The sequence below is a fragment of the Pteropus medius genome, unplaced genomic scaffold, assembly GCF_902729225.1.
Source record: "Pteropus medius unplaced genomic scaffold, Ma_sr-lr_union100, whole genome shotgun sequence".
Classification (NCBI taxonomy): Eukaryota; Metazoa; Chordata; class Mammalia; order Chiroptera; family Pteropodidae; genus Pteropus; species Pteropus medius.
In genome coordinates this window covers 17,119,598-17,146,033 of record NW_024349519.1, presented here as the reverse complement: position 1 = coordinate 17,146,033, position 26,436 = coordinate 17,119,598, and the positions used below count along the sequence as shown (strand labels likewise).

Genomic DNA, 26,436 nt, shown 5'->3' with positions numbered 1-26,436 from the left:
TAACCTCAACACCTATCTACCCAGAACAACCTGATCTAAAAATATCATAGCAAACTATTTAAGAAAGAACAGTAACATTTCATAAAGCCAATTCATACCTCACAATGGTGGATCTTATCATACCGTGAAGGCTCAATCTTTGTAAGATCAGTCCTACTATGCTAATTTTGAAGGCTCGAGAAACATTTATTGCATTTGCATCGCTTAAGTAATTGTGCTAAGTGCTGGGATTGGAGGCATAGGGAAGAAAATCAAAAGTGTATAAAATACACTCCCTTTCCTCAAAGAGGAAGCCCAATAGGGACACACCAAACCCTAACACAATAACACTGTTAAATGCAATAAAGTACTATAGACATGATTATTTCTGCCTGAGATAGGTGGGGAAGGCAGCATTTGAACTTGCCATTCATAGATCCATAAATTTTTATAGGTAGGACAAAGTGGCCTGGAATGGAAGAGACAAGAAAATTCTTGATGTGTTCAGGAAAATGGGAATGTGCCAGAGGAAGTGTTGGGTAGGGAGAGTAACCACATTTCCCTTATATAACTCCTACAGCAGCATAGAAGGAACATTAGAAGCAGAGAACAGAGGAGGAAAGAACCATTAGGGAGAAGAAGGCTTAATATAGGGCAGTCAACAATCAGAACTAAAATGAAGAGACTGAGAAACACTTCTGAGTTGGAAGGACTTGGGAAATCGAATTTGGGGTTGTGGCTCTATAGTGTAAAAAATGCCTCAAGTTTTCTAAATGGTGAGTCCGATATTTATAGAACAAACACAAATACAGTGGAATTAAATTTGGCTTTCCTGGTTAATTCGGCTCCGAAAGCTAAAACAATATAATAGGTACCAAGTATCCCAATGCCTTTAGCACAGGGTACTAGACCATGCTAAAAGATTAGAAAGTAGGTGCATGCTAACAGATTATAAAGCTAGTTTTGCCAGCATTAGCCCGTCATATTACTTGAGGCTATACAGAGAATGTAAAGAATTCATTGATAAACTGCAGAGGCTGTAATAAGAATTCTTTTAAAGACAGTCGTAGGCATGCTTGGAAAAATACCTCCAGATCCCAGCCAGCATCGACACACTTGCAATGCACGTAGGGGAATGGGAGAGAACTCTCACCTCACCGGTGATACAATCCCTGTTCCTAGCATAATTGAGGTAGACTTCAAGAGATCTATTTGGAAGGCTTTACATGTATCCCCTGGAGTGTGAGGGATACAGAAAGTGGCACCTCATTCAACTGATGGCAAGGAGATGTGGCTAGCTAGATGGTCTGACAGCAGAGAAAAGACATGCTATGGTAGGCTGGTATGCATTTTCAGGGTTTGCTGAGGGAAAGGATAAAAGAGTTTTCCAAGAGCCCATTACAGACTCTAATTTCTCAAAGAAACTTACAGCGAGAACTCGAGAGCATGTCATTTGCCCCGTGAGAACACTGGTCTGTCTCTAGACAATTTGAAGCGTCTTTTGGCGACCTATCTTCTTTATTATTATTATTTTTTTTTTCGTCTTCTCTGTTTCAAATCTACATAGAAAAACTACATTCAGACGTAATAATAGCAACGGAAAGCCCTGGAATCAACGAGGTTCTGTGCTTCCCGAAACGCAGCCCAAGACCGATACGCGAGGCGACTAAGTGTGAGCTCCTGGGCACCCGTAGGTCGGATTCGCAGGCTCCGGCTCCGGAAGTGACCGCCCCGCTCGATCTCCTCTCCCGGAATGCAAGCTCCCACAGCCACCCCACTGTAGTCAGTAAACCATTAGAAGACTGAGAACATGGAGGCAGCACGCCCTCCCTCGAGGGCAGAGAAGTTCGTGGTGGTCGGCGGTGGCATCGCGGGTGTCACCTGCGCGGAGCAGGTAGGGCGGGCACGCAGGCGGCTCCGCTTCGTCGACCCCGCAGGAGGTGGTGCTCAAGGCTCCCTCCCACCCACTCCTTAGTCCTTCCTGGTCCCTTTAGACGCTTTCTAACCGCCCCCCGCTCTCTTTCCTGCTCCCAGATATTAGAGACTGCGTGGTGGCCCTGAGCTGATGTTCTTAGTACCTCGCAAACTTGAACCTCAGGCGCATGGAGGACGGGTAAAGAACAAGTTGTTGGGAGAGAACCCAAAGCTCACTGAACCAGGCTCTGGTCCTAGTAATGTCAGAGCAGACAAGAGGGCTTGTAACTAGTAAATACTTTGTCAGGAAATTCAGCCCCCTTTTAAATTAGATGATTGAATTCAGCTTCCAGATAGGTGTCAAGTCCTTAGTGCATCATACTCCTTACGTAAGTTTCCTATACTTTGAACTCCCAAGACAGGATTGATTTTATCTCTAGTAATCTTTTGTAAAACAACCAGCAAGGGATTAAATGCAGCTAGGGAATGCTTTTCTGATTATAATGACTATATATACATATATTTCAAAAAGGACTAAATTATTTTGATATTAAGGAAACGTAAGCAATCACCGGTAATAAATAGTGCAAGAAATTCACAGTTTAATTATTTTGTTTGTTTTTTACTTTTAATCTTTGGATGGGTATTTTCAATTTATTTACCAAGTAAACCCCTATGACCCTGGCACTAACTATTCTGCTGTGCTAACGGCTGAATAGTCAAATATAAAACAGCATGATACCTCCTTTGTAGGGACTAATAGTAGCTTAGTGGAAAAGACATGTAATCAAATCATTTCATTAGTGTGTTTGCTATCTTAGGGGTGCCTGTGGAGTTGGTAGGGAGTGAGGGAAGAGATATCTTTTTTTAAAGGAGATACCTTTTTGTCTCAGTGTAGAAGAATGAGTAAAAGTTCACCAGGTAGATGTGAAAAGATAGACATTCCAAAGAGAGGCAACAGTAGAATCTCAGGTGAAAAAGCGTGGCATCCTCTGGGAGAAGCAAAGTATGTATTGGTGATGACTAAAGATGAAGCCAGGAAGGTTGGCAGAAACCAGACCATAAGGGATGCTAAGAATTTAACAAGAATTTACAATAGATGATTTTGAGCAATGGAGTACTGTGATCAAATGGAAATTCTATAAAGATGATTAGTTATAATATGTGGGGCAGGAGCAGCTGGTTAATATGAGACTGGAAGGCCAATTTAAAGGTGACTTCAGTAGTTTAAAGAAGTTTCCAAGGCCTACTCTAGCAGTGGAAACAGAAAGGGAAAAAATTACAGAATATATAAAGGAAAGAAAGAAGAGGAGAGTGATAATATTGGCAAATATTATAGAATGTTTAAGGCGATATTAAAAAATATGGGGTTTTGAGAATGTGTAGGTGAATCGAATATGCTGTTTTGTTTTTTTTTAATTATTAGTTTCAGGTATACAGTACATTGGTTAGACATTTATGTACTTAATAAAACGATCCCTCTAATTGCTCTTTCTCTTCTCTAGCTCTCCACCTAGCCATTGTATTAATGCTAACTGCATTCCCTGTGCCGTGCTCCCCATCCCCATGACCATCTATCAACTACTAATTTGTACTTCTTTAACCCTTCATGCTCAATTTTAATATCTCTAGTTCTAGCGATAGAACTAGAGATTGATAGAATTCAGGAACAGAAACATGAGTTAGGAAAATGCTTTTATGAAGTTTAAAGTGAGAAAGAAGTTTGTAGTTAGAGGAAAATGGTGAAATGAGCAAGTCAAACCACTAAATTTTGTAAGGTCAATATTAAAATGGCTTGGTCTTCTCAGAAGATATACTGGCTGGACATTTGGAAGAGGCAGGATAAGAGTGCCAAAGCACTTGAGAAAAGTCAGGCTAAGATTCTAAATGTTTATTATTTTCTGTAATTTTATCCTGCTGAAGGCAAATGAAAATATTTTACAATAAATAGAAGTTGGTTTAACTGTTATATAGGAAGATCATTTCTTCTTATCCTCCGCATGATAACTTAAATTGGCATATAAAATTGTTTAAGTAAATTAGAAATACCTCTTTATGTCACTTCTCTTGTTCAAATCTTTGTTAGCATTTAGTGCAAATATACTACTGCTCATCATCCTATAAACATGATGAACAAGACCCAGGATCAGGATAATAGAGACCTTTAGATGAGGAACAGTGAGTTTTTAGTTTCCTAGGTTAATAACATTATTAAAATTGCATTATCCCTATCTCACACCCAATGCTAAATATACTAATACCTAAAGTGATTTATCATATTTTTTCCTACTTTTTTTTAAATAAGTTGGCGATTCAGTTTCCATCAGAAGATATTCTCTTGATAACAGCTGCTCCTGTTATTAAAGCAGTTACAAACTTCAAGCAGGTAAGAACCTTTGTATCACTTTCTTAGTATTAATTTTAAAAATTGCAATTACTTCCATAGCAGTTAGTGTTAACTATAGTATTTTGTTTAAAATGACAAATGTTCTTTTAATATTCATTTTAAAATCATAGTTCAAAGTTTAGAATTCTTCCGATTGAATACCAAAGCACCCAGTATAATACTGAATTGAATTTCTAGTCTACTGTTTTTTCCCTCCTGTCTTTTCTTCCCATTATGAATTACTTTTCAGAAAACTTAAAATAAGATTCTTTTGGGGGGAAAGATGCTATGAAATCTAAATATGAATGCAAATATCTGTGTATATCTTCATGGTAAATTGTGTGTGTTATTTGTATTTACAAATCAGAAGTGCTTCTGAGCCAAGTTTACACTTGTAGATAATGTTTCGGATGTGTAATAAGCATCTCTCAGAACACCGTGGTTCCATGAATTTATATTACACATGTTATAATAGGAGTCTAAGATCATTGAGGTCAGTATCGTGGAAGAGTGGTCTCTAAACATTTTTGATCCTGTACCTCAACTGTTCAAAAGTTTTGGTCTCATATTCTCATATGCGTGCATTTATATATTTATAAAGTACATGTGTTTCAGTGGCTACACTTAAGAGTATTATAATGCCTATGCAAAAAATAAATGAATAAAAAAAGTGAAAAACAAATCTTTTCTTCCCATACTTCAATGAAGACTACTATCATAGTCTTTGATTTAATACGAGTTTTCCCTTATAATATCCTAATAGAGTATAACTTTTTTTTTTGGCATTTTTGTCTAAGACTTATTATTCATATAAAGGTTAATAGATTTAATGCCAAGGAAGAAAAACCACCTTCCCCCTAGCCATCTCCTACAGACACACCTTTCTAATCTTAAAGTATATTTTATAAAAATTATTTTACATATTATCTCCCAGGGAAGAGATCAATATACTATTAACCCACCTCATTCTCATATGTAAACTCCTAAGGTTTACATAAACTCCTAAGACCAAGGGGAAGTTAGTTGCCCATGTTGCTCCTTTATAACCTGCCTATAGATACAAAAAAGGTCTTAGTACCTAAGTACAGAAAAAGAGTTATGGGATTTGAAGACCCAGAGAACAATTTCTCTAAAAGAAAATAGCATATTCAATTACAAGCTTAAGCATACATCCATAAGAGAAAAGTGAATAGCTAGGTCTTATAAATGTCTTTCCAGAAGACTTAATTTGATGTAATGATCCCAGAGTTATAAGACTTGAGTTCAGTTTTTGCCAATTTTTTAACTTTTATACAATAGAAGAAAATAACTTGGGTTCTAGGCCTGTTATTTACTGGCTGTGTAGCCTTGGCAAATCTCTGTACCTGAGTTGCTTTACATGTAATATTAGGGTGATATACTCCTTGCTTACTTAACAAGGTTGTGGGCTTAAAATGTACAGCAGGTCCTTGAGTAACATCATTCCGTCATTTTGTTAAAATGTTGATGAGATGCCATAGGAATTTAACTCTTGATTTTATCAATCAGCCTGTGGTAAAATTGGTTTTGTTATACATTGTTTCACTTAAAGTCACACAACCTATTGATGATGTTAAGTAAGGACTTACTGTACTAACATGTAAAAGTACATTGAAATAATAAATATGCAAATGTCAGTTATTCTTAGTGTTTAGAAGTCAGAAATTGAATCATTCATTGAGCATCTGTATTATATATCAATCAATGTGCTAGGCACCCAGGATACAGAAATTAAAAGTATAGAACATAACCAAAAAGACCCTGGTGGTTATCTCAGGGGTAGGGGGAAATGTGAGAGCTGGAAAGCAGTAAAGAGGGATTTTAACATTTTATACTATAGTATGACTTGTTTATTTTTTTAGTGTTAAAAACAGCATGTATTCCTGACTTGTATAATTTTTAAAGGAGAATAAATTACTGTTAATAATAATTCACATTATTTATGGAACACTTAGTATATACCGTTTTTCTAAATGTTTTAAATATATTAATGTATTCTTAACCTTATGAAGTAGGTTTTTACATTAACCTCATTTTACAGATGAGCTTAATAAGTCACAGTGAGGTTAGGTACATTTTCAAGGTGTATATAGTCAGGTTTTGAATATAGGCACTTTGGCTCTTGAGTCCTCATGATTAATGAATAGCACTTTCTCAGAATGGTTACTATATATTGGGGCAACAGATATTCAAGGAGTAGTTATACAGTATAATTATCCCGAAAGGCAAAAAAATTGAGGTCATATTCCAACATATGTATATTTTCATATAATAACACACTGTTAATGAATGCTGAAGCCTGCCTTTGAGAATCAAGGAAGGCTTTACTTAGGAGGTTGCATTGAAACTGAAACTTAAAGAATAAGTAGGTTTTACCATGTTTGCAGCGGTCAAGTGGATGTAGGCATGCGCCAAGGTGCGTGAAAGTGTATGTATGCCTATGTAATGTGCTCTAACAGGTACCAGTTCAGCACTGCTGGCGTGTGATGTGAGGTTAAACCAATAGGCAGGGGTCAAGTCTTGACAGGCTTGCATACCACAATATGGAATTGCATTTTATTTAAATTTAAATGATGCCAAACTTCTGGAGCACTTTGAGCAGGCGATAAGACCAAGGTAGAGATAACAATTTTTTATTCATCATTCCCTCAGTGTCAGCTGAAGCCACAGGCATGGGTTGCAGTTTCCCAGGAAGGTGCATAGAGTGAGAACACAGTGGTGATGTCCTATGGAACACTGACATTTAAGGGGAGATTAGAGAGAAAGGAGAAATTTAAAGTGGCCATTCTTCTTCTTAGTCTTAGATCTAAAGGGAAAACTGACAGCGGAATCCCTGAGGCCAAGAAAGGCCCAAGTTTCAATTAAGAGGAGTGATCAGTCATGTCAGATCCTGTAGAAGTCAGGTAAGATAATGAGTCAAAAGTAGCAATTTCTAAAAAATGAGTGGTGACTTTGAGATACTTTACACTGTTTTGAGAAATTAATGGGAGGTAACTCTAAAATGACTGTAAACATTGTTCTCTTGAAATTTGATTGTGAAGGGAGAAAAGACAGGGTGGTAGCAAAAAAGAGGACATGAGGTCTAACATTGAGTTTTATTTTTTCATGTGGAATATACTTAGCATGTTTACCTCTTGAGATTAAGAAACTAGTGGGGAAGGCCGAAGATGAAGGATGGGAAATGGAGCACCTATTAATGGATTCACTTCAAGAAGTTGAAAGTGGGTCAAGGAAGGTGGATGATAGCAGAGAAATTTATAGATAATGGGAAAGTAGTAATAGTTCTTAGTAGCTGCTTTAAGCCTAGAAATAAGGTGATTTGTTGAGAATAAAGAGGATGAAATGAGTTTGGGGAACATTAGAGTGGTGGAAGTTTGAAAAAAGTCACTGAAGGATTAGAATATGTTACCAAGTTCTTATTTGCTCTTCTTATTTGCTCTTATATTGACATTTGCACCGATGGTAGGAAAGCAATAGTGGCAAAAATACTAGTGGTCATCGCATTCTTCACTGCCGCACAAGCTGTTAAAAAATAAAAGCCAGTGAAAAATGTTAATTTTATTAAATCTTTACTCTCAAGTGCACATCTTGTTACTATTCTGTATGATGAACTAGGATGTATGCATCAAGCACTTCTGCATACAAGAGTGCAGTATTGTCTCAAGGAAAAGCCATTGGGGAGTTGCTGAGTTGCAAGATGTACTTTTTATCTTGGGACATCAATTTTACTTGAAAGAACAACTGACAAATTATGGTCATTAATATTTGGAAAATGAAATGAACCTGTCACTTCAAGGAAAACAACTGACAGTATTTGTTGCCAATATGACAAAATTATAGCTTGCAAGCAAAAATTGGAGATTTTGGAAAACACATTCTTCACTCTGAGCCATACAGTACTTAAAGACTTTACTGATTAGATTGTTGGTGATAATAATGAATGTTATTTTTTATATTGCATAGCTATGAAATGTGTCAGTATTTGGAAGATCTCTGTAACTGAACCACCATTGTCCATATGAGCAGTGTGTGATGTTTCAGGATCCATTCAAAATGCAGGATAAACCAATGGATTTCATAGGAATAGAGTATGAAGAATTCTTTGATATGGTTTCAAATTCTACATTGCATCTAATCTTTAAGAAACCATAACTTGTTGAGTCTTAACGATGCATTAAGAAAAATATACAGCTACCTGAAAGGGCTGCATATTTGTAAGAGGCCAAAACAACATATTACAATAGTTTCAATGCAAATGAAGACTGTAGGAGCAGTTTGCAGTTATCTTCTTTTAAGCCAGACATTAAAGAGATACTTAAAAATGTAAAATAGTGCCATTGTTTTGTTATGGAAAAAGTAGTTATTTTTCATTAACAGCATATCTGTTTAACATATACCGGATTTATTATTTAAGTGAATTAAGAAATATTTAAACTTTTTCTTAGCTTTAATTTCTAATGCAGCAAATATTGCTAGGTATAACTCAAGCAAACAAAAGCCCATTGGGGATCCTCAGTCATTTGTAAGAGTGTAAAGGGATCTTGAGGACGAAGGTTTGAGAATTGCTATGGTCATATAGTTGGATGTCTATGCAGTGTTTAAAGAACAACTGATGCTGGATACCAATATGCAAGGTATGTGGTTCTTCCATAGCAGACTGGAGAAAACAGGTAGTTTGATCTATGGTTGGAAATTTTCAGGGTAATTAATGGTTGAGGATAAGAGAACAAGGAAATAAAGGGTTTGGGCAAAAGACGAAATGATTCCTAGTGGTCTCTTAGCAGGATAGGAGGGAAATCCAAGAGGATACTGATGATTTTGGAGAAGAGGAAAAAGTCCAAAGGCTCAATCGTAATAAGGTTACCTAGCAAGTGGAAGAAGAAAGCTACAAGGGTAAGGAGAAAGATAAGCTGTTTGATTGAGTGTTGCCCTCATTTTACAGACCAGTAAACTAAGGCTCAGTGACCTACCTGACTTGCCCAAGAGTCTAGTGTTTGAGTTCATCTTAGGACTAGTGTTTGAGTTCATCTTAAAATGCAGAGTCTAGCCCTCTTTCCACTGTCTATAGTGCAGCTGGCCAACTTTCTTATTTTATGAACATGAAATAAGTAGTGTATAAAAAGAAATGAAAATATTTTATTTAAAATTCTCGAAAGAAAAAGTTTTTATCTTTTTACCTCTTTGATTAATACAGGTTTCTAAAGTACTGGAAAAATTTGATGTTGAAGAACAACCAAGTACCATGTTAGAAAACCGCTTTCCCAACATTAAGGTTATAGAGTCTGGAGTAAAGCAACTGAAGAGTGAAGAACATGTAAGAGAATTTTTTTCTTAATGACATTTTCCTTTCTTACATCTTGGTGAGGTTTTGTCTGTCTTCCTTTGGCCCCGCCTGTAACACCACCAAAATCCCTAGCAAGTAAATTTTAGTGATGTTAATTTCCATTATTATTAGAAAAATTTACACATTTTTGTGAGTTTATTGAGATTTATATAATTAGTTTAGCTTGGCATTTTTTTTAGGTTTTATCTTTCAAATTATTGTCAACATTTATATAGCATCTAGTGTTTTCTGCGCACTGCATTATGTGCTAGGTAGGACACAACAGCAATAATATAAGGAGCCTGCTCTTGAGAGTGTTCACTGTCATACGGCAGGGGTTCCCTGACCCTCTCCCCGCCCCCCCGACTGTAGATTAGTACCTGTAGCCTGTTAGGAACCGGGCCGCACAGCAAGAGGTGAGCGGCAAGCAAGCAAGCAAGCAAGTAAGCAAGTGAAGTTTCATCTGTATTTGCAGCCACTCTCCAGTGCTAGCATCACTGCCTCAGCTCCACCTCAGATCATTAGACTCTCATAGGAGCACCAGTCCCTGGTGCCAAAAAGGTTGGAGGCCGCTGCCATAGGGAATATAGACATGCATACATATAATTATATGGACACATGAAAAGGAGTCATTGAGATAGTGTCAAAGTTCTGATATTAGATATTTAGGAAGATGTCACAGATCGAGTAGTACTTGAGTTCTGTTTTAAAAGATGGGTCAATTAAGAGTTCTCTAGATGGAGGGGGGCATTTCAGGAAGAGGAGAATACATGTTCAAAGACCCAAAGAAAGGAAACGGGCCACATGGTACAGTGAGGTTGTCAAGGGGATTGGGGCGGGGATAAGTAAAGGAGATTGGCAGACAAAGCCAGAGAAATAAGTAAATAAGATTGTGAAAAGCTTTTTATGTCATGCTAAGAAATTGAGTTTTTATTTTATAAACAATGGAGAAATAATAAAGAGATTTTAAGTGGAAGCAGTGATGATGAAATAGATATTCTTTTAGGAAGATCTGACAGCAGTGTCAAGGAGGAACTGGGGATGAGTGAGTGGCTGGTGGCCAGCAACCAGATTAGAAAGTGGTTGCAATATTCCAAAATGATATAATGCCCAAACTAAGACAGTCTCAGGAATAAGGCAGTCTCAGAAAAGGATGTTATCAGATGATTAACAATATCCTCACATGAGCTTTAGGAGAGATGGGAAATAGAGTCTGTAGTTGTTTCTCTAAAGCAGCTTTAACTTGTGAATTCTCCCTTAGGGATAAAACACTGTATACCACATTTGAAAGACAAATAATTTGACAGAAAAAAATTTAAGAAAAAGAACTGAATTTTATAAGAATGCATTCTCATGTTTGGTAGCTTTGCAATCGCTGTATTGAGTGCAATATTGAGTGCCACCAAGAGGCAACCTTAATATATTTTTTGCTTTTGTCTTTTTAAAATGAATTGTACCCGTATATAAATGTTTTTTCTTCCCTTCACTGCCCTATGTTTTTACAGTGCATTTTAACGGAAGATGGCAGTCAGCACGTGTATAAGAAACTCTGTCTGTGTGCTGGAGCTAAACCAAAGTTGATATGTAAAGGAAATCCTTATGTTTTAGGAATCCGTGATACAGACAGTGCTCAGGTAACATTTTGAGGTTGGATCATGGGATATATGAAGATTCTTAGGCTTTTCTACATTTGAATCACAGTATTCCACTCTTGTTAACTCCTAAACTGTAGAAGAGAGGTTTTTTTTCCTTGATGACACATAAACCAGAAAGTAGTTATAATGTCATTATGGCCAGTTTCAGTTTGTTTTTAGTTGATAATTTTTTATTCATGACAATGTTTTTCTGTTCCTTGTTATGCAACTTTTAGATGTAACGGTTATGCTGAAGATTACAATTTGCAGTATGCACATATTCATTAATCTATTCTGACTGGGAATATGTGATTTGCAACCTAATTATGTAATGATCTTTTTTCCCAAAAGGCGAAACATATTAAAACTTACTGAACTTACTCCTCAGCAAAGAAATTAGTAGTCAGATCTTTGTGGTACAGAACCATGACACAGTCCTAAAACTGAAGAAGTCACTGGGTTTATCGTTCTGCGCAAGAACAGTGGTACTATCCCAGTAAGGTGAAACTCTATCAGTGGAACCTTATCCAACTTCTTTTGGTAATTTATTTCGGGGTTTGTTGGTCCTTATTACCAAGAAGCTCTTCCTGGTTTCGAATCACAGTACTCTTGTCTTACTTACCTGAAGCTCGTTGTTCTGTCCCATGTGATGATACATTTACAATTACATAATGTTTTATCATCTTGGAAATTGATAGTTTACTTTCAGCCTGTTCTTAAATAATTAGGAATTTAGAGAAAACCAGACTCGATTATCTTCTTGTAAATATTTTAGGTTCGTATTATCAAAGACTGCGTTCATAACTATGTTCCAGCAATGCCCTCTACGTACATGAACTCATTGAATCCTCATTATAATCCTGTGTGATAGCCATTATTCCCGCTCTACAAATAGGAAACTGAGATGGAAAGATTAAGTAATTGACCCATACTATGGTAGTTATTAAGTTTATCAGTAGTTTAAACTCATGCCACTTATCTCTCCATGTCCAGTGCTCTTTACAGATCTTGCTTAGATTATCTACTGCCCTCAATGAAGAACAAATTAAAATTGTTTTTTTTTTTTTGTAGAATTTTAAGTAAGCTAATCACAGTGGTTATTTATTGAATATTATCATACATTTTGAGGTCAATTTAATAGAAATGGTAACTTGACATAGGAGGAAGAATTTAGCTATTCAGATATCCTGAAGCAATTGGACTATTCTGTACTTTTGAAAGCTCGTTGTGATCTCTGGTGGGGGGAGTGGGGAGCATGGGAATGTGGAGGTCTTATAATTGTAATAATGTAACATTTTAAAAAATAAATGTTAGACATTATTAAGTGCCTGCTACTCCTAACGGCTTACTTAATGCTTACAGAACCCTTAAGATATAGTCGCTTTTTATTTATGGGTGAAGAATGTGAGCCACGGGAGGTTAAGCAACTTGCCCAAGTTAGTAAACTGCTAGAACCAGGAACTCTGTGCTCCTAACCACCATGCTGCTATCCTTCTCGAGAATTCCTGCAAGTTTTAAGTGCCGAGTGACTGTAGGGAGTATCAACTGTGTGAGGGACTTAAAGAAAAGGAAGAATCCCGTTATCTAAGATACAGATCAATGTCATGTTAGTAAATTGATTTGGTCAAATAGTTGGGAATGTTGTAAACTAAAGACAGTGCCTCTTGATGAAATTCAGAACTACTACTCTAAATGTAATGACATAAAAGACAAAATCAGGAGAGGCATTCCTATAGAGGCATTTTGAGGTGGAACATTGAGGGGAACATTTGTAATAATTGGGAGGGTGCATCCTGGCAGAGTGGGAAAGTGAAATTGTCAGTGAAGCCTCTTGCTTCTGGTATTGCCCACTATACAAAACACTGTCGTTTTCTTTTTAATATAGGAATTTCAGAAGCAGCTTACTAAAGCTAAGAGAATAATGATCATAGGGAATGGTGGTATCGCACTTGAATTAGTGTAAGTATATATTTTTAAATATTTAAGAACTCCTCTGTGATTCGTGTGATTATTGGCAGACTAGAAAAGATCTTGTTAGCCTGAAAAACAAAGATAAATATAATTGTTTTTCATATACTCAAGAAGAAAAATCCACTTTATTTTTTTAGCTTCCATAGAATTCAGAGTTATAGAAATGTCCTTATAAAACATGAATTTAGGGAATGCTTTAGGTCTCAAAGGGTCATACACTGGTGAGTGGCTAGATTTGACCCATATGTGTTTTATAAGCATGTACTATATTACTAGTCATAATCCCCACCATTTTTTATTGCTTGTACTCATCCTGGTTCACTTATCTGTGTTAACTTTTCTGGATCATGAAACCCAAAGGTTTGTGATTCATGTTTCAGGTTATGTGGTACTCCCAGCTCTTGGTTTTTGAAAGTTTAGAAAATGCAAACACATTAATTAATGAAATATTATCATCTTAAGATATTTCAAGTTCAAATACCATTGAAAATATCCTGCTGTTGTCTACAAGAGCATTGGTTCACTTTCTTTGTGATTTATCATCCAGTAGATGGCTGACATGGAGAAATATTCCAGATATTTTTCAGGCCAGAAAGTTGGGTCTGACTTCAAAAAGGATAAATTTGTATCAATAAGGAATCTGCCAAAGCCCTGTCTTTGTTCAATTTCATCCATTCCAAGCCACAGAGTAGTCTTTTACTCCGCCCCACCCCCCCACCTTTTTTAGATGGCAAATCCCATTGGAAGCCTGTAAGAGTTCTTAAATTGCCTGAGTACTAGGAGTGATGGTTATTGTAATTATGAAGTTCGTGGCACTGTACAGAGAAATGTAGAGAAAAATACTAGAGTATCAAAACCAAACTGGGCTAAAAGGGAAGAGGCATAGATTTATTTTAAGAGGGGCTTCAAATTCTATTGTATGCATGACAGATTTTCTCCATCAGCTATCACCAAAAGTATAACTTAATACTATTATTATATTATTTACAATGAAATGCTTTCTTACATTTAAAAATGTTTAGTCTCACAGCGTTTAATCCTGTTCCTTACTTTCTTTAGGTTGGAGATTGAAGAATATATAATTGGATAAAATTCATAATTTCATATTCAGTAAACTCTGATAGTTTAAGAAAGGTCCCATATGGTGCTATTCTGTCAGTTTAAGTTCACTGAATGATTAAGCCTTTATCTTTTCTTGATGAAAAATAATATATCCAAACCTTTTCTGCTCTTTAATAGCCCCGTGTTCCACTGAGGCTAATACTAATTTTCTTTAGTATACTTTTATTTCAGTTATTATCTCTTTTCTTCTTTCCAAGTATAGGTTAATCTTTTCATTTTCAGACATCGTTTTTTATAATTTCACAAAATTTTAATACTTTGTTGTGTTTTTTAAGAGTATGAAAGCAGTATTTCCCCTACGTGTGGCGATACCTTCATGCTTACGCATCTTTCTGAGGACATAATTCATAGGGTAGGAGGTTTAGAGAGTGTCCTGTGAGGTAAAGCATGTATAGGAGTCACTTATTCTAACTATGGTCTGCTAGTCAAGCATCAGATATTTTAAGCTATGTTCAAATGTGTTATACTGCTATGTAACTTTAAAATACAGAAAGTGGTAATTAGAGAAATTCCCAATTTAAAAGTTAAGGAAAGCATTTCATAATAACTATGTACCTATATATAAATTGGAATATAAAATTGATTACCATATAGCATCAGCAATGCTATATGACCTGAGCAGTATAAAATAGATAGAATGTTCTCCAAAATAATCCGAAACTTAGTAACTGTAAATATTTTTTGCTGGTATGGAAGAGCGAGAGAAAACAAAAGGCCCAGTGGATGATGCAAGGGGCTCCTTTACCATATGCTAAAAAGCATGAAGTTAGGTGACCTGGAGTCAGATATACTAAACCTTTTTTCTACCATCTCTTTATTGATTAGTCTTAAAAAGTCATATAACCTGTGTCACGTATCAGTCTGTCAGTCTGTGAAATAAAGATGGCACTACCCTAAAGAAATGTTAAAAATAACATAGAATACGTATTACTAGAACATGTTGAAATAAAGATGGCAATACCATAAAGAAATGTTAAAAATAACATACGATACGTTTTACTAGAGCATGTTCAAATAAAATCCTAGTATAGTTAGGATAATCATATATCCTGTTTGTCTGGGATTGTCTCAATTCATCAGTTGTACCAAAACAGGTATTAATAACATGAATTATAACGTGAAATGAATATTAAGAGAATCACATTCTCAGTGTCCAACCCTAGAGGTAAAACAGCAGATGCCTACGAGCGCCAGCTACCTCATGAACAGTCATGGAAAGTGGCTTCTATATACCATGTCCCTTCCTTTCTTCCTCTTAGGTCCTTGACTTTTCTGTGAACTGGATCTTTCTTTGGCTAGATGGCTTAGGAATTTCTGAGATCAGAGGAATTAATTGCAGGGTAATGATTCCTTTATAACAAAGTTAAGATTTTAGTACATAACCCCATTTCTCTCCTTTGTCAATCTCCTTCTGTAATGTGCTTTGAGCACATAAAATATTTGTTACCAAAGAAGTCAGCTGTTCTCTCTATGGTAGCTATGTACCACCTATGTGCCCATCCATTATTGATTACACTATAACTAGATAAAGCATTGCTCACTCCTGAGAACCTTGGGGGACATTAAATAATAACTCTGCTGTAGAAATTGGACACTGAAATGATATTCATTGTAATAAAATTTTGCCTGATGTTCAGTATATGTATTTGTCGCTTATATGTTCTTCCAGTAAATGATTAAATTTCTTTTATTATTGATTCTACTTTAACTCTTATTATCCTGAAAGAGGTTTACATTCCTCTTTATAATCATTCTTCCTGAGTTTGCCTTAAAAGATTTATTCGTGCCTTAGGAAAGAACTGTTATGTGCAGATACAAAGATTTCTACTTAGACTTTTGAAATTGCTCTAAGTAACTTTAATATTCCTTTTAGGTATGAAATTGAAGGGTGTGAAGTAATTTGGGCCATTAAAGATAAAGCTATTGGGAATACTTTCTTCGATGCAGGAGCAGCTGAATTCTTGACTTCTAAGCTTATTGCTGAAAAACCAGAAGCTGAAATCGCACAGAAAAGAACCAGATACACAACTGAAGGTAAATATAGCATCTAGCTCATTAATACACAGATGAAACGTTTTTTAACCATTGAAAAAAAGACTGTAAGAAAATTTAGCAAAATATTATGTTTGGGAGCTAGGAATATAGATATTTCTAGACCCTTATGTGACATTCTAGATTTTCTAGGATATGTGTGTGTATATATATTTTTATGAAAGATATATAAAATTAAAACTGCAAGTTTAAAGTGAATTAAATAAACTGATCCATCTGCATCTTTGTAAATAGATGCTACAGTTAGACAACACCTAAGGTAATTTTATAAAAAAATGCAACGAGTTTAAAAACAAATACAGGCCTCGCAGTTTTTTAGTTTAAAAAAGCTGTTATTATTATTTTTAACTTTTGGCTTATAAAAGTCAAGAATTTTGTAGTTTTGGAGGTGCTAACCATTGAGAAAATTTTCAGTATTTAATTTTTTTACCCTGTATATTAACCGGTGTATATAACCTCCAAAAACACTTTGAGTGTGTTTATATCCAACAGTTGTTGAGAATATTATCCATGTCCATTTTATAGCTCTACACAAAATGTTAAAATAATGAATAAAAGGATTAATATACATGCCTTAGATTAGTCATACTGTATGTACGTATGAGAATCATTACATTGCCTAAAAGCTGCAGAACACAAGCATGATTCTCCCCCTGGCAATTTTTATATCATTTGATTTTGAATTGAGTTTATCTTTTCAGGAAAGAAAAAGGAAGCAGGAACCAAAGCCAATGCTGATAATATAGGCAGTGCCTTGGGGCCTGACTGGCATGAAGGCTTGAATCTTAAAGGAACAAAAGAGGTATGTTTTCATATACTGATTAAACATTGTCTAAATGCAATTTTAAATTCTTGAACCATTTGTTAAACTGGTTATGGTTATAAATATATACTCAAAAAATTGCTGTGTCCCTTTACTTAAAATCCGCAGTGCTAGGAAAGGACTTCAATGCCCCCTGGCCCAGTTTTGCCCACAAAATACAGGCGAATATTAAATTCATCTAAAACTGGCCCTCAGCTTTCTTTTCACTCACACAGACTACAATGAATACACCTGTCCTATTTTAAATTAATCTTTTCTCAGAGGTCACTTCAGATGCATTATAATATTTGAAAGGTTATCATATGGATTCTAAATAAAATACATTTACTATCTCATTTTATTTACTAGATTTTTAAAAATAGTGGTTAAAAGGCTGTGATATTTAAATATTGTAAGACATACATGCAGTCCTTACTATGTATGGTTTCTTCTCAGCCTTAAGTAGGTTGGAAGTGGGGGTTGGCTTCATGATATATCTAATTTTATGATGGAAATTATGAAAAATCGTTTCTTTCTGTACCTTCAGATCCTAAGATTAATAGCATTTTAACCTGAGAACTTCAACAGTTTAGTTCAATAAACTTTTATTGAGTAATTCCTACCTAACTGGCACTTTACTGAGATTCTGTGATGTAACAATAAGTTGCCATAGACCTGCTCTCAAGAGGTTTTTATAGTCTATAACAGTTGTAATTTTTTAAAAAAATATACACGTAATTCTCAATGAGGCTTACACTAAAAAACATGCCCTTGGTGCTACCTGCCAATTTAACTGCTAGATGTCTTCAGTACTGAATGAATTTCTTCTCGTTCCTTTCACACAGAAATTGAGAGGCTTATTTTCAGTCATCCAATGCGTTTTCATTTATATTATAAGAATTATTTTTTCTGTATGTTTCTGTAAGTGTATTATAACTTTTCTTCATCATCAGTAACCTAAGTCATTCTTTCTTTAAGTATTATGGTGATCAGTATTTCTTTTAGTTTTCTCATAAGATTCACATTGAAACCATGTGTGAAGTAAAGAAAATCTACCTTCAAAAAGAATTTAGAATTTCGAAGAAAAAATCCTTGACTTTTCCAAGAGACCATCATAATCAGTCAGTTACAGCTGATACAGGTAAGTAATAAAATTTAAAAAAATTTAACTACTGATTTAAAAGGAACATAATTTAATCTTGCTATATTATTAATTTTAAAATATCTTCAGATTTCTATATAAAACTTGAAAAGTAAAAATAAAAACATAAAAAGTCACTTCATTTTCACTACTTTTTCAGTTTTCTAATAAATTGTATAGAGCTTTACTCACTGTGGTTTATCATAACCCTGTGAATCAATTGGAATATCTTGCAGATCAAAACAAAACAAAAACTAAAAAGCCTGATGCTCTCCAAATTGGGAATGGAGAAGTAAAATTGTCACTTTTTGCAGACAACTCTTTATATAGAAAACCCTAAAGACTCCACCAAAAAATAATAAACAGAGTTGCAGGATACAAAATCAATGTTCGAAAATCCAGTGTGTTCCTGTAGACTAAATAAAATTTCAGAAAAATGAAAAAAAACTTCCTTTTGCAATTGCAATTAACTCATATGTAGGAAACTTAACAAAGAATACGAAGGACCTATAATTGAAAACTACAAGACATTATTAAAAGAAATTGAAGAGGACTCAGAAAAGATACTCTGTGTTCATCGATTGGAAGAATCAACATAGTTAAAATAACCATATTACCCAAAGAAATATACAAATTTAATGCAATCCCCATCAAAATCCCAATGGCATTTTTTAAAGAAATAGAACAAAAAGTCATCAGATTTGTATGGAACCACAAAAGACCCCAAATAGCCAAAGCAGTCCTGAGAAAAAAGACTTCAAATTATACTATAAAGCTACAGTAATCAAAACAGCATGGTTTTGGCAGAACGAACACACACACACACACACACACACACTCCATCCATCCCCCACTCTCTCTCCCCACCCCACCCCTGCAGTGGAGCAGAAATTGAGAGCCCAGAAGTAAACCTACATATAGAGGGGCAAATAATTTTCTGCAAAGAAGCCAAAAACATACAGTGGAGGAAAAAAAGCCTCTTTATTAAATGGGGGTGCAGGAGAAATTGGAAAGACATGCAAAAGAATGAAAATAGGCTGCTGTCTGTCGCCATACACCAAAATAAAAAGACCTAAATAAAAGACTTGAAATAATAAGCTGCAGAGAAGAAAACATAAGTACTATATTCATGGACCTTGGTCTTAGGATTTTATGAGTATGATCTCAAAGACAAGGGAAGTAAAAGCAAAAATAAATGAATGGAACTATATCAAACTAAAAAGCTTCTGTGTAGCAAAAGAAACCAACAAAACAAAGAGGCAGCCAACCAAATATTTGCAAACAACACATCCAATAATGGATTAATATCCAAAATATATAAAAAATTTAACAACAAAAAACAATCTAATTAAAAAATAGAGAATCTGAACAGACATTTCTCCCAAGAAAACATTCAAATGGCCAATAGACATATTTAAAGATGCTCAACTTCACTAGCTATTAGGGAAATGCAAATCAAAACCCCAGTGAGATATCATCTCACACCTGTTAGAATGGCTGTAATCAACAGGACAAGTAGTAAGTGTTAGAGAGGTTGTGGGGAAAAAGGAACCCTCATACACTGCTAGTGGGAAAGTAAATTGATACAGCCACTATGGAAAACAGTATGGAGGTTCCTCAAAAAATTAAGAATAGACTTACAATATGATCTAGCAATCCCTCTTCTGGGTATCTACCCTCCAAAATTGAAAACATTTATCTCTACAGATAAATGCATCCCAGTGTTAACTGCAGCATTATTCACAGTGGCCAAGACAATGGAAACAATGAAGTGTCCTTTGATAGATGATTAAGTAAAGAAGATATGGTACTTATGTACAATGGACTATTACTCAGCCATAAGAAGAGATGAACTACTGCCATTTGCAACAACATGGATGTATTCTGAGATTATGTTAAGCAAAATAAAAAGTTGAGAACCATATGATTTCACTCATGTGGGATATAAAACTGAAAGCAACAAACGATACAAAAACTCAGCAGTATGATGGTTACCAAAGGCAGTGGGGGAGACGTGGAAAAGGGTAAAGGGGCCAAATATGTGATGACGGAAGGTGATCTGATTTGAACACAGTGCAGTATACAGATGATGTATTATAGAATTGTACACTTGAAACCTATATAATTTTATTGACCAGTGTCACCCCAATAAATTTAATAAAATTTAAAATAAAATGTAAAAATCTCGTGCACTCAGAGGTAAAGTGACTTCCCCCAAATCAAAAAGATTGAAAATCTATCAATTTAGAACGAAGACTCAGATCTCCTAATTCCTCTTCCACACTCCTATAAAAATACTGTCATTTGGAGACATATACTCAGCCAAACCTAGCATATGAGATATTCCACTGTTCAAAATCCTTTGAATTTTCCCATAGGAAAAAGGAGTGTTAGAATTTGAATAGTAAGGAAAAAACTGAAAAGTCAGTAAGCTAGTTTGATTAAACTCAGTGAAGTATACTCCATATTTTTAAATAAATAATTTATAAAATGATTATCATTTATATTTACTGTTAGAATTTTTGTCTAAATTTGAAGGAAAAATGTTTTTAATGCCACAGTTTCGTAAATATACCCAAAACAAGATGTCATTGGATTATAAATTCTTTTACCAAATGTACCTTATATAAATTAAAGGATGTTGTTTTAAAGTCATCTCCTGCTTTCCTTTGTCTGTTGTTCTTCATTGTAGTCATTATATTAACATAATGCTTATGGACAATTGGTGGATTTCACTTTAGAATTTTTTTTTTTTTAAGAGATATGGCCTGTATATGTGGAATTGACCAATGAAAAGATATATGGCTGCGATTTCATTGTCAGTGCTACAGGAGTTACTCCAAACATAGAACCTTTTCTCTGTGGCAACAATGTAAGGTGAAATTTTTTGTCCCACTATGCATATTTCTAAAGTATTATTTATTAATATTTCTAATTCTCAAGCTTGAATACTTGTTCATTGTTTTAGCACAAAAGTATAACGTAAGAGGGCTGAAAACAATTTAGTTTATCTTGATTTGCAGTACTTTCTTACGGTGTAAAGTCCTTCAGCAGTTGACATCCCAGCATATAATTTATCTAGATGTAGATAAGACTGATAGCTCCTGTGAATTCTTAAAAGTGATTCTTTTAGGAAAACCATCTTGTAATTTTTGCTTTTTAGTATTTGAAGCTTACAAAATCTGAGGAATATTCTTATAATTATGGATAATTATGGTTATTGGATAGTTTCAATGTTAAAAATCTAAGAATCTTATGGGTTTTTCTGCCATAGTATGTATTTGATTCCCTGGTAATTCAGCTTAGTTGTCTAAACTTTGCCCCTATTTTTCACTTGCTTATTACAGATTGGCATATCAAGGTGTAAAAATTTCACTTGTTCTTTTACTTTAGAATGAAAAGTCATGTTTCATTTGTCTTACCACAAATTCTTATGAGGAACATTGTTTAGTTTGATCTAGGAGAAGACGGTGGCCTGAAAGTAGATGATCATATGCACACGTCCCTTCCCGACATCTATGCTGCTGGTGACATTTGTACTGCATCTTGGCAACCCAGCCCAGTCTGGCAGCAGGTAAACCAGCATACATGATCACAATTTCTATCAGAGTCCATCTGAAAAAAAGTGAGTTGCTACCAGCAAATCCAGCTTTCGGGTTTTCCAACTTTTCTGCTTTAAGACGGAAAGTAGCCTAGAAGTTTTTGTAACTGAAAAAGAAAAAAGTGTTTTTTTCTCTTTTGGTAATTTATCATTATAGTGATAGAATATCCAGAGATATCTTTTGAAAAGAGTTCTGGGCTGTTACTTTTTATTTTATTCTCAGATGCTTATCAGCACTGTCTAATGAAACTTTCTGTGATGACAGGTATGTTCTATACTTCTGCACTACTGTAGTAAGGTAGCTACTGTGTCTGATCATTTGAAATGTGGCTAATGTGATTGAGGAACTGAATTTTACTTTCAATTAATTTAAGTTTAAATAGCTACACGTGGCTAGTGGCTACCATATTGTATAGCACAGCTTTAGATGAAAAAAAACAAACGGTTACTAAGTTTGTAAGCCATGAAGTATTCTGTTCCTGATGACCTTATTCTCTCCCTGTGGGAATTACTACTGAAAAATAATGTTCCTTTAGTCAGCAGCTGTCCTCAGCCTAACAACTGTTGCCAACTGGGTCTAAACTTCCTCCTGCCCTCACAGTGTTGCCTACTTCCTAAGAGTGGAACAAAAATACTGGAGGAAGATACTCAGTGACTGTAAATGAGATTGTCTTAGGAAGAGTAGAGACACAGGTAGATGTTAGAGATAAAAGAACCAATCAACACTCATCTTGGTGAAAAACCAGCTCCACAGGTAGGGTTGTTATTCACATTGACTTTGGAGTGTGAAGTAGTAAAAGACCTGGATGTGTTTTAAGAGGCAGCTTCATTATTGTGTTTATGTACAGCAGAGATAACATCAATAATAAGTCTTTCAGCCTGTTTCTTAAATGCTTCAAACTAGCTTGTTTTCAGTTTTGTCTACAACCAATCATCCTATTTCATTTTGTGGCATATCTGTCACACACTCTCAATTAGGATTATTTTAGACATTTTAACTTCTCCAGGATAAATTATATTCTTAAAGTGCATCATACTCTGATATAGGAAAGAAATATCCAAAAACAAACAGGTGTCTCTATAATAGTGCAGGCTACTTCCTTTAGCCATTCTCTAGTTTTATCATGCTTGGTTTATTTTGCTCCCTTCCCATAGACCACCTCTTGCTTCATCAAACCTACCTGTTTACAGGGAAGAGATTGATAGATATATCTGTCTTTTATTCTATTGGAAATGCTTGAAGCTTATAACCAAGAATGTGGTTTTATTTTTGCACATAGAAAAGACAGCATTAGTTAAACATATGGGGTATAAAGAAACTAATTGCTTATTATAGGCTACCCTGTTTAATTCTCCCAGTAGCCAAGGAGGAAGTGTAGTGTATGCTTATGTGTATGCGAAACTGAAGCTCAGAAGAGTTAAATAAATATGTAAAAGAGTTGATATGCAAACCTACCGATTTCCAAGGCCAGTGCTCTGTTACACCAGGGAATCTCAAAACTTTGTAAGAAATACAATAAAAATACAATACAGGAGAAATTAATACTGTTGTAGAGAAGAATTTTAAATGACTTCATAGAATCAGTTGTTGAAATTTGTTATGATATCTTGGGGCTGGGCAATAAGTGATATATTCTGTCTCTCTGACCCTTACGATTAGATTGCACAGTAGACCTTAACTATCTAGCATCAGAAAGTAAGGATTAAGAAAAGGAACAAATAATTTGGCATCTGTATTAATGCTGATGAGAAAGTTACTCTGAAGAGGGGACTGGTTAATGAAAATGTTCTCACCTGGGATGGCCTAAAATATTTTAGTAATTTTTAATAGAAATTATATTGAAAAATACAAGTTGGTGTCATCTTTTAAATTTGGAGGCAGTAATTTAGACAGAACTATCAAATACCAAAATCAGTTTAGTTAGTGAGGATTGGTGATTGCTTCCATGGCAAAGGATGATCTAACCAGTCTTAAAGACTGTCCAACATTGAACCCCTTTAAGGAATTTTACAAGGTTAAGCTGATAATGTTTTCAAGTAATGATAATGAAAAATTATATTTCATAACATTTCAGATGAGGCTGTGGACCCAGGCTAGACAGATGGGATGGTATGCAGCGAAGTGCATGGCTGCAGCCAGTTTAGGAGACTCTATTGATATGGATTTCAGCTTCGAACTTTTTGCTCACGTAACAAAATTTTTTAACTACAAGGTAAGGTAGATCAGCAAATTAATGCCTTTTTCTGTTTGTTAGTTTTGTAACTAATTATGATCATATAATTTCTTATTTGAATAAATCTTTATATGGTTTTAATCATTTTACAAAAAATGACCTTTTCTAATATTTTGCAAATCAGTACCTGGTATTATTGCTAATTGTAATTTCTAGTCATCTGATAATCATTACCCACCTTCCCACTATACTGTTTTACAGTTTGGGGCGGGGGGAATCTCTTCCAAATTGGTGCATTTCTAATTTTTGAGATTTATTATTTCTTTGTGAGGTGAACTAATAGCCATCAAATTCAAGAATGAACCAAGTACTTTCCCACACATATCATCTTACTTAATCCTCTTTACATTAGTGAGGCAAGTTTTTTCTTCCTACTTTACTGATAAGGAGAAGCACACATACACACATACCTTGGAAGTTCTCAGTTCCTTGTTAAATCTTTAAATCATGATGCCAAGCTAATGTAGTCCAGTCTTACATATGTGTATATTCACTAGATATTTTTAATGTTCATATAGATTATATGATATTATCATCTGTAGAATAAATGCTTGCCTCTCAAATGTTTTTTTTAGAACCCTCCCCAATGGCACTTTTAGCTGTAAAGTTTTGTGAATAGATTTTTCTGCTGGCCATTCTAGGATAACACAAAATAACTGCATATTATGTTTCTTTTTTGGTACTCACTAAAATTACTTTTTTATCCCTACATACATATAGGTTGTATTGCTGGGAAAATATAACGCACAGAGCTTGGGTTCAGATCATGAATTAATGCTGAGATGTACCAAAGGACAAGAATATGTCAAAGTCGTCATGCAAAATGGGCGAATGATGGGAGCTGTCTTAATTGGTGAAACTGATTTAGAAGAAACATTTGAAAACTTAATATTAAATCAGATGAATCTTTCATCATATGGAGAAGATCTACTAGATCCAAATATTGATATAGAAGATTATTTTGACTAAAAAGGACATTTCAAGAATCATAAAGTTTCAAATAAGACAAAATGTCAAGTCAATAAAGTAAATGACTGCACTGATTTAATGATGACCTCAATGAAGTTAAAAATACAGACATGATAATGATTTTTGTGGAAAAGTATTTAAAAATAAAAGTCTAAAGATGAAATCAATTCAGGTAACTTATTACATTTTTTTCTAACACAAAACTGACCACTTATTCATTTCTATGTTTTAAACTTAGACACGTTCATTTGTGATTTAGCTTTGGAGCAAATTTAGCTAGGTTGTTACCTACTTAGGCGACAACCTAACTTGGTCTGGCTAGTAGACCTGAGCCATCTTTTGATTGTGAAATGTCAAAATAAGGCTATGGTTTCAAGCTTATAGTTTTATTTGACTTAAATAGAGTAGCCATCTTACTTGCTAATATTATTTGTATTGATACTTTATTCCTTTTTTGTTTGCATTACACATCTGATATAACATGAAATCACTCGCTTTCTGTGATGAGCCTATGTAAATTTTTCAGTATAATAACACTGCTGTCAAAAGAAAAAAAATACAACTAGGTATATCAAAGCATAAAGAGCTTAAGATAATTGAACTTATTCTCTTAAATAGTTTACATTTAAAAGGTTTTTACATTTTAAAAAGTTTACTTTCCCTCATATGTGAATTCATACAATTCATGCTCTTAAATTTTCAAAAGGTTTCAAATTCTCAAGTCGCTAATACTTTAGAAGTTCTTAAAATATAGCTACTCATGTATTAAATATTAATGAAATTATCTTAAAATTTAAACTCTTGATCGATTAACTATAAAAATAGTGCATACATGCATAAACTGTATTTTTCTTGTAAAATTTAGAAACATTCGTCTCATGCATCATCAATTTTTCTTTTCTTAGCCCCTGTATTCTTAGATTGCTGAGGCATGTTTGCGGACTTCTTCTGGAAGTTACCTGAATTTTTTTCTTCCCTCTTTTTATTAGCTTCTTCAGAATGACAAATTTGAGATGACTCAATCTATAAAACAATAAAGCAAACACTGATGACAATTCAGCTGTTTTTCTCACAAGGTTAAAAATCTCAATTGCTCTTCTATATCAGATCTTTAAGTGTCTAGTGGTCTGTTTTTTTTTTTTAATCTTCACATTAGTACTCGGGTATGAGCTCCATCTTGAATAGAAGAGACTATGCCATCAGAGAAAGCCTAAAGAACGCCTAAAGTGTTCTTAGACACAACTGTACATTGCATGCTTTTGTAGACTGGTAGTATTTAGTTTGTAACTG

The 26,436-nt window shown here is 34.7% G+C and overlaps 2 protein-coding genes across 6 annotated transcripts in view; one reads left to right on the top strand and one right to left on the bottom strand.

The window, feature by feature from the left end:
• Nucleotides 1-1,666: 1,666 nt before the first annotated feature.
• Nucleotides 1,667-25,314, top strand: PYROXD1 (pyridine nucleotide-disulphide oxidoreductase domain 1). 3 transcript variants are annotated; one of them, XM_039882539.1, is made up of 13 exons: nt 1,730-1,873; nt 2,014-2,092; nt 4,199-4,279; nt 9,492-9,611; nt 11,126-11,254; nt 13,140-13,213; nt 16,221-16,381; nt 17,101-17,201; nt 18,207-18,342; nt 21,102-21,214; nt 21,794-21,916; nt 24,019-24,156; nt 24,898-25,314. In XM_039882539.1, the coding sequence occupies exons 2-13, from the start codon at nt 2,045-2,047 to the stop codon at nt 25,144-25,146; spliced, it is 1,473 nt and encodes a 490-aa protein (XP_039738473.1). In that variant the 5' UTR covers nt 1,730-1,873; nt 2,014-2,044; the 3' UTR covers nt 25,147-25,314. The 3 variants fall into 3 exon arrangements, with proteins under 3 accessions (XP_039738472.1, XP_039738473.1, XP_039738474.1); XM_039882538.1 differs by lacking the exon at nt 2,014-2,092 and having other exon boundaries at nt 1,667-1,873; XM_039882540.1 differs by lacking the exons at nt 1,730-1,873; nt 2,014-2,092 and adding an exon at nt 7,096-7,200.
• RECQL (RecQ like helicase) overlaps nt 25,205-26,436 on the bottom strand; it is a 33,531-nt gene continuing 32,299 nt past the window's right edge. For all 3 annotated transcript variants that reach the window (XM_039882536.1, XM_039882535.1, XM_039882537.1), the window contains one exon: nt 25,205-26,169. In XM_039882536.1, the coding sequence (XP_039738470.1) occupies nt 26,023-26,169 (147 nt within the window). In that variant the 3' untranslated portion in view covers nt 25,205-26,022. The remainder of the gene's footprint in view (nt 26,170-26,436) is intronic.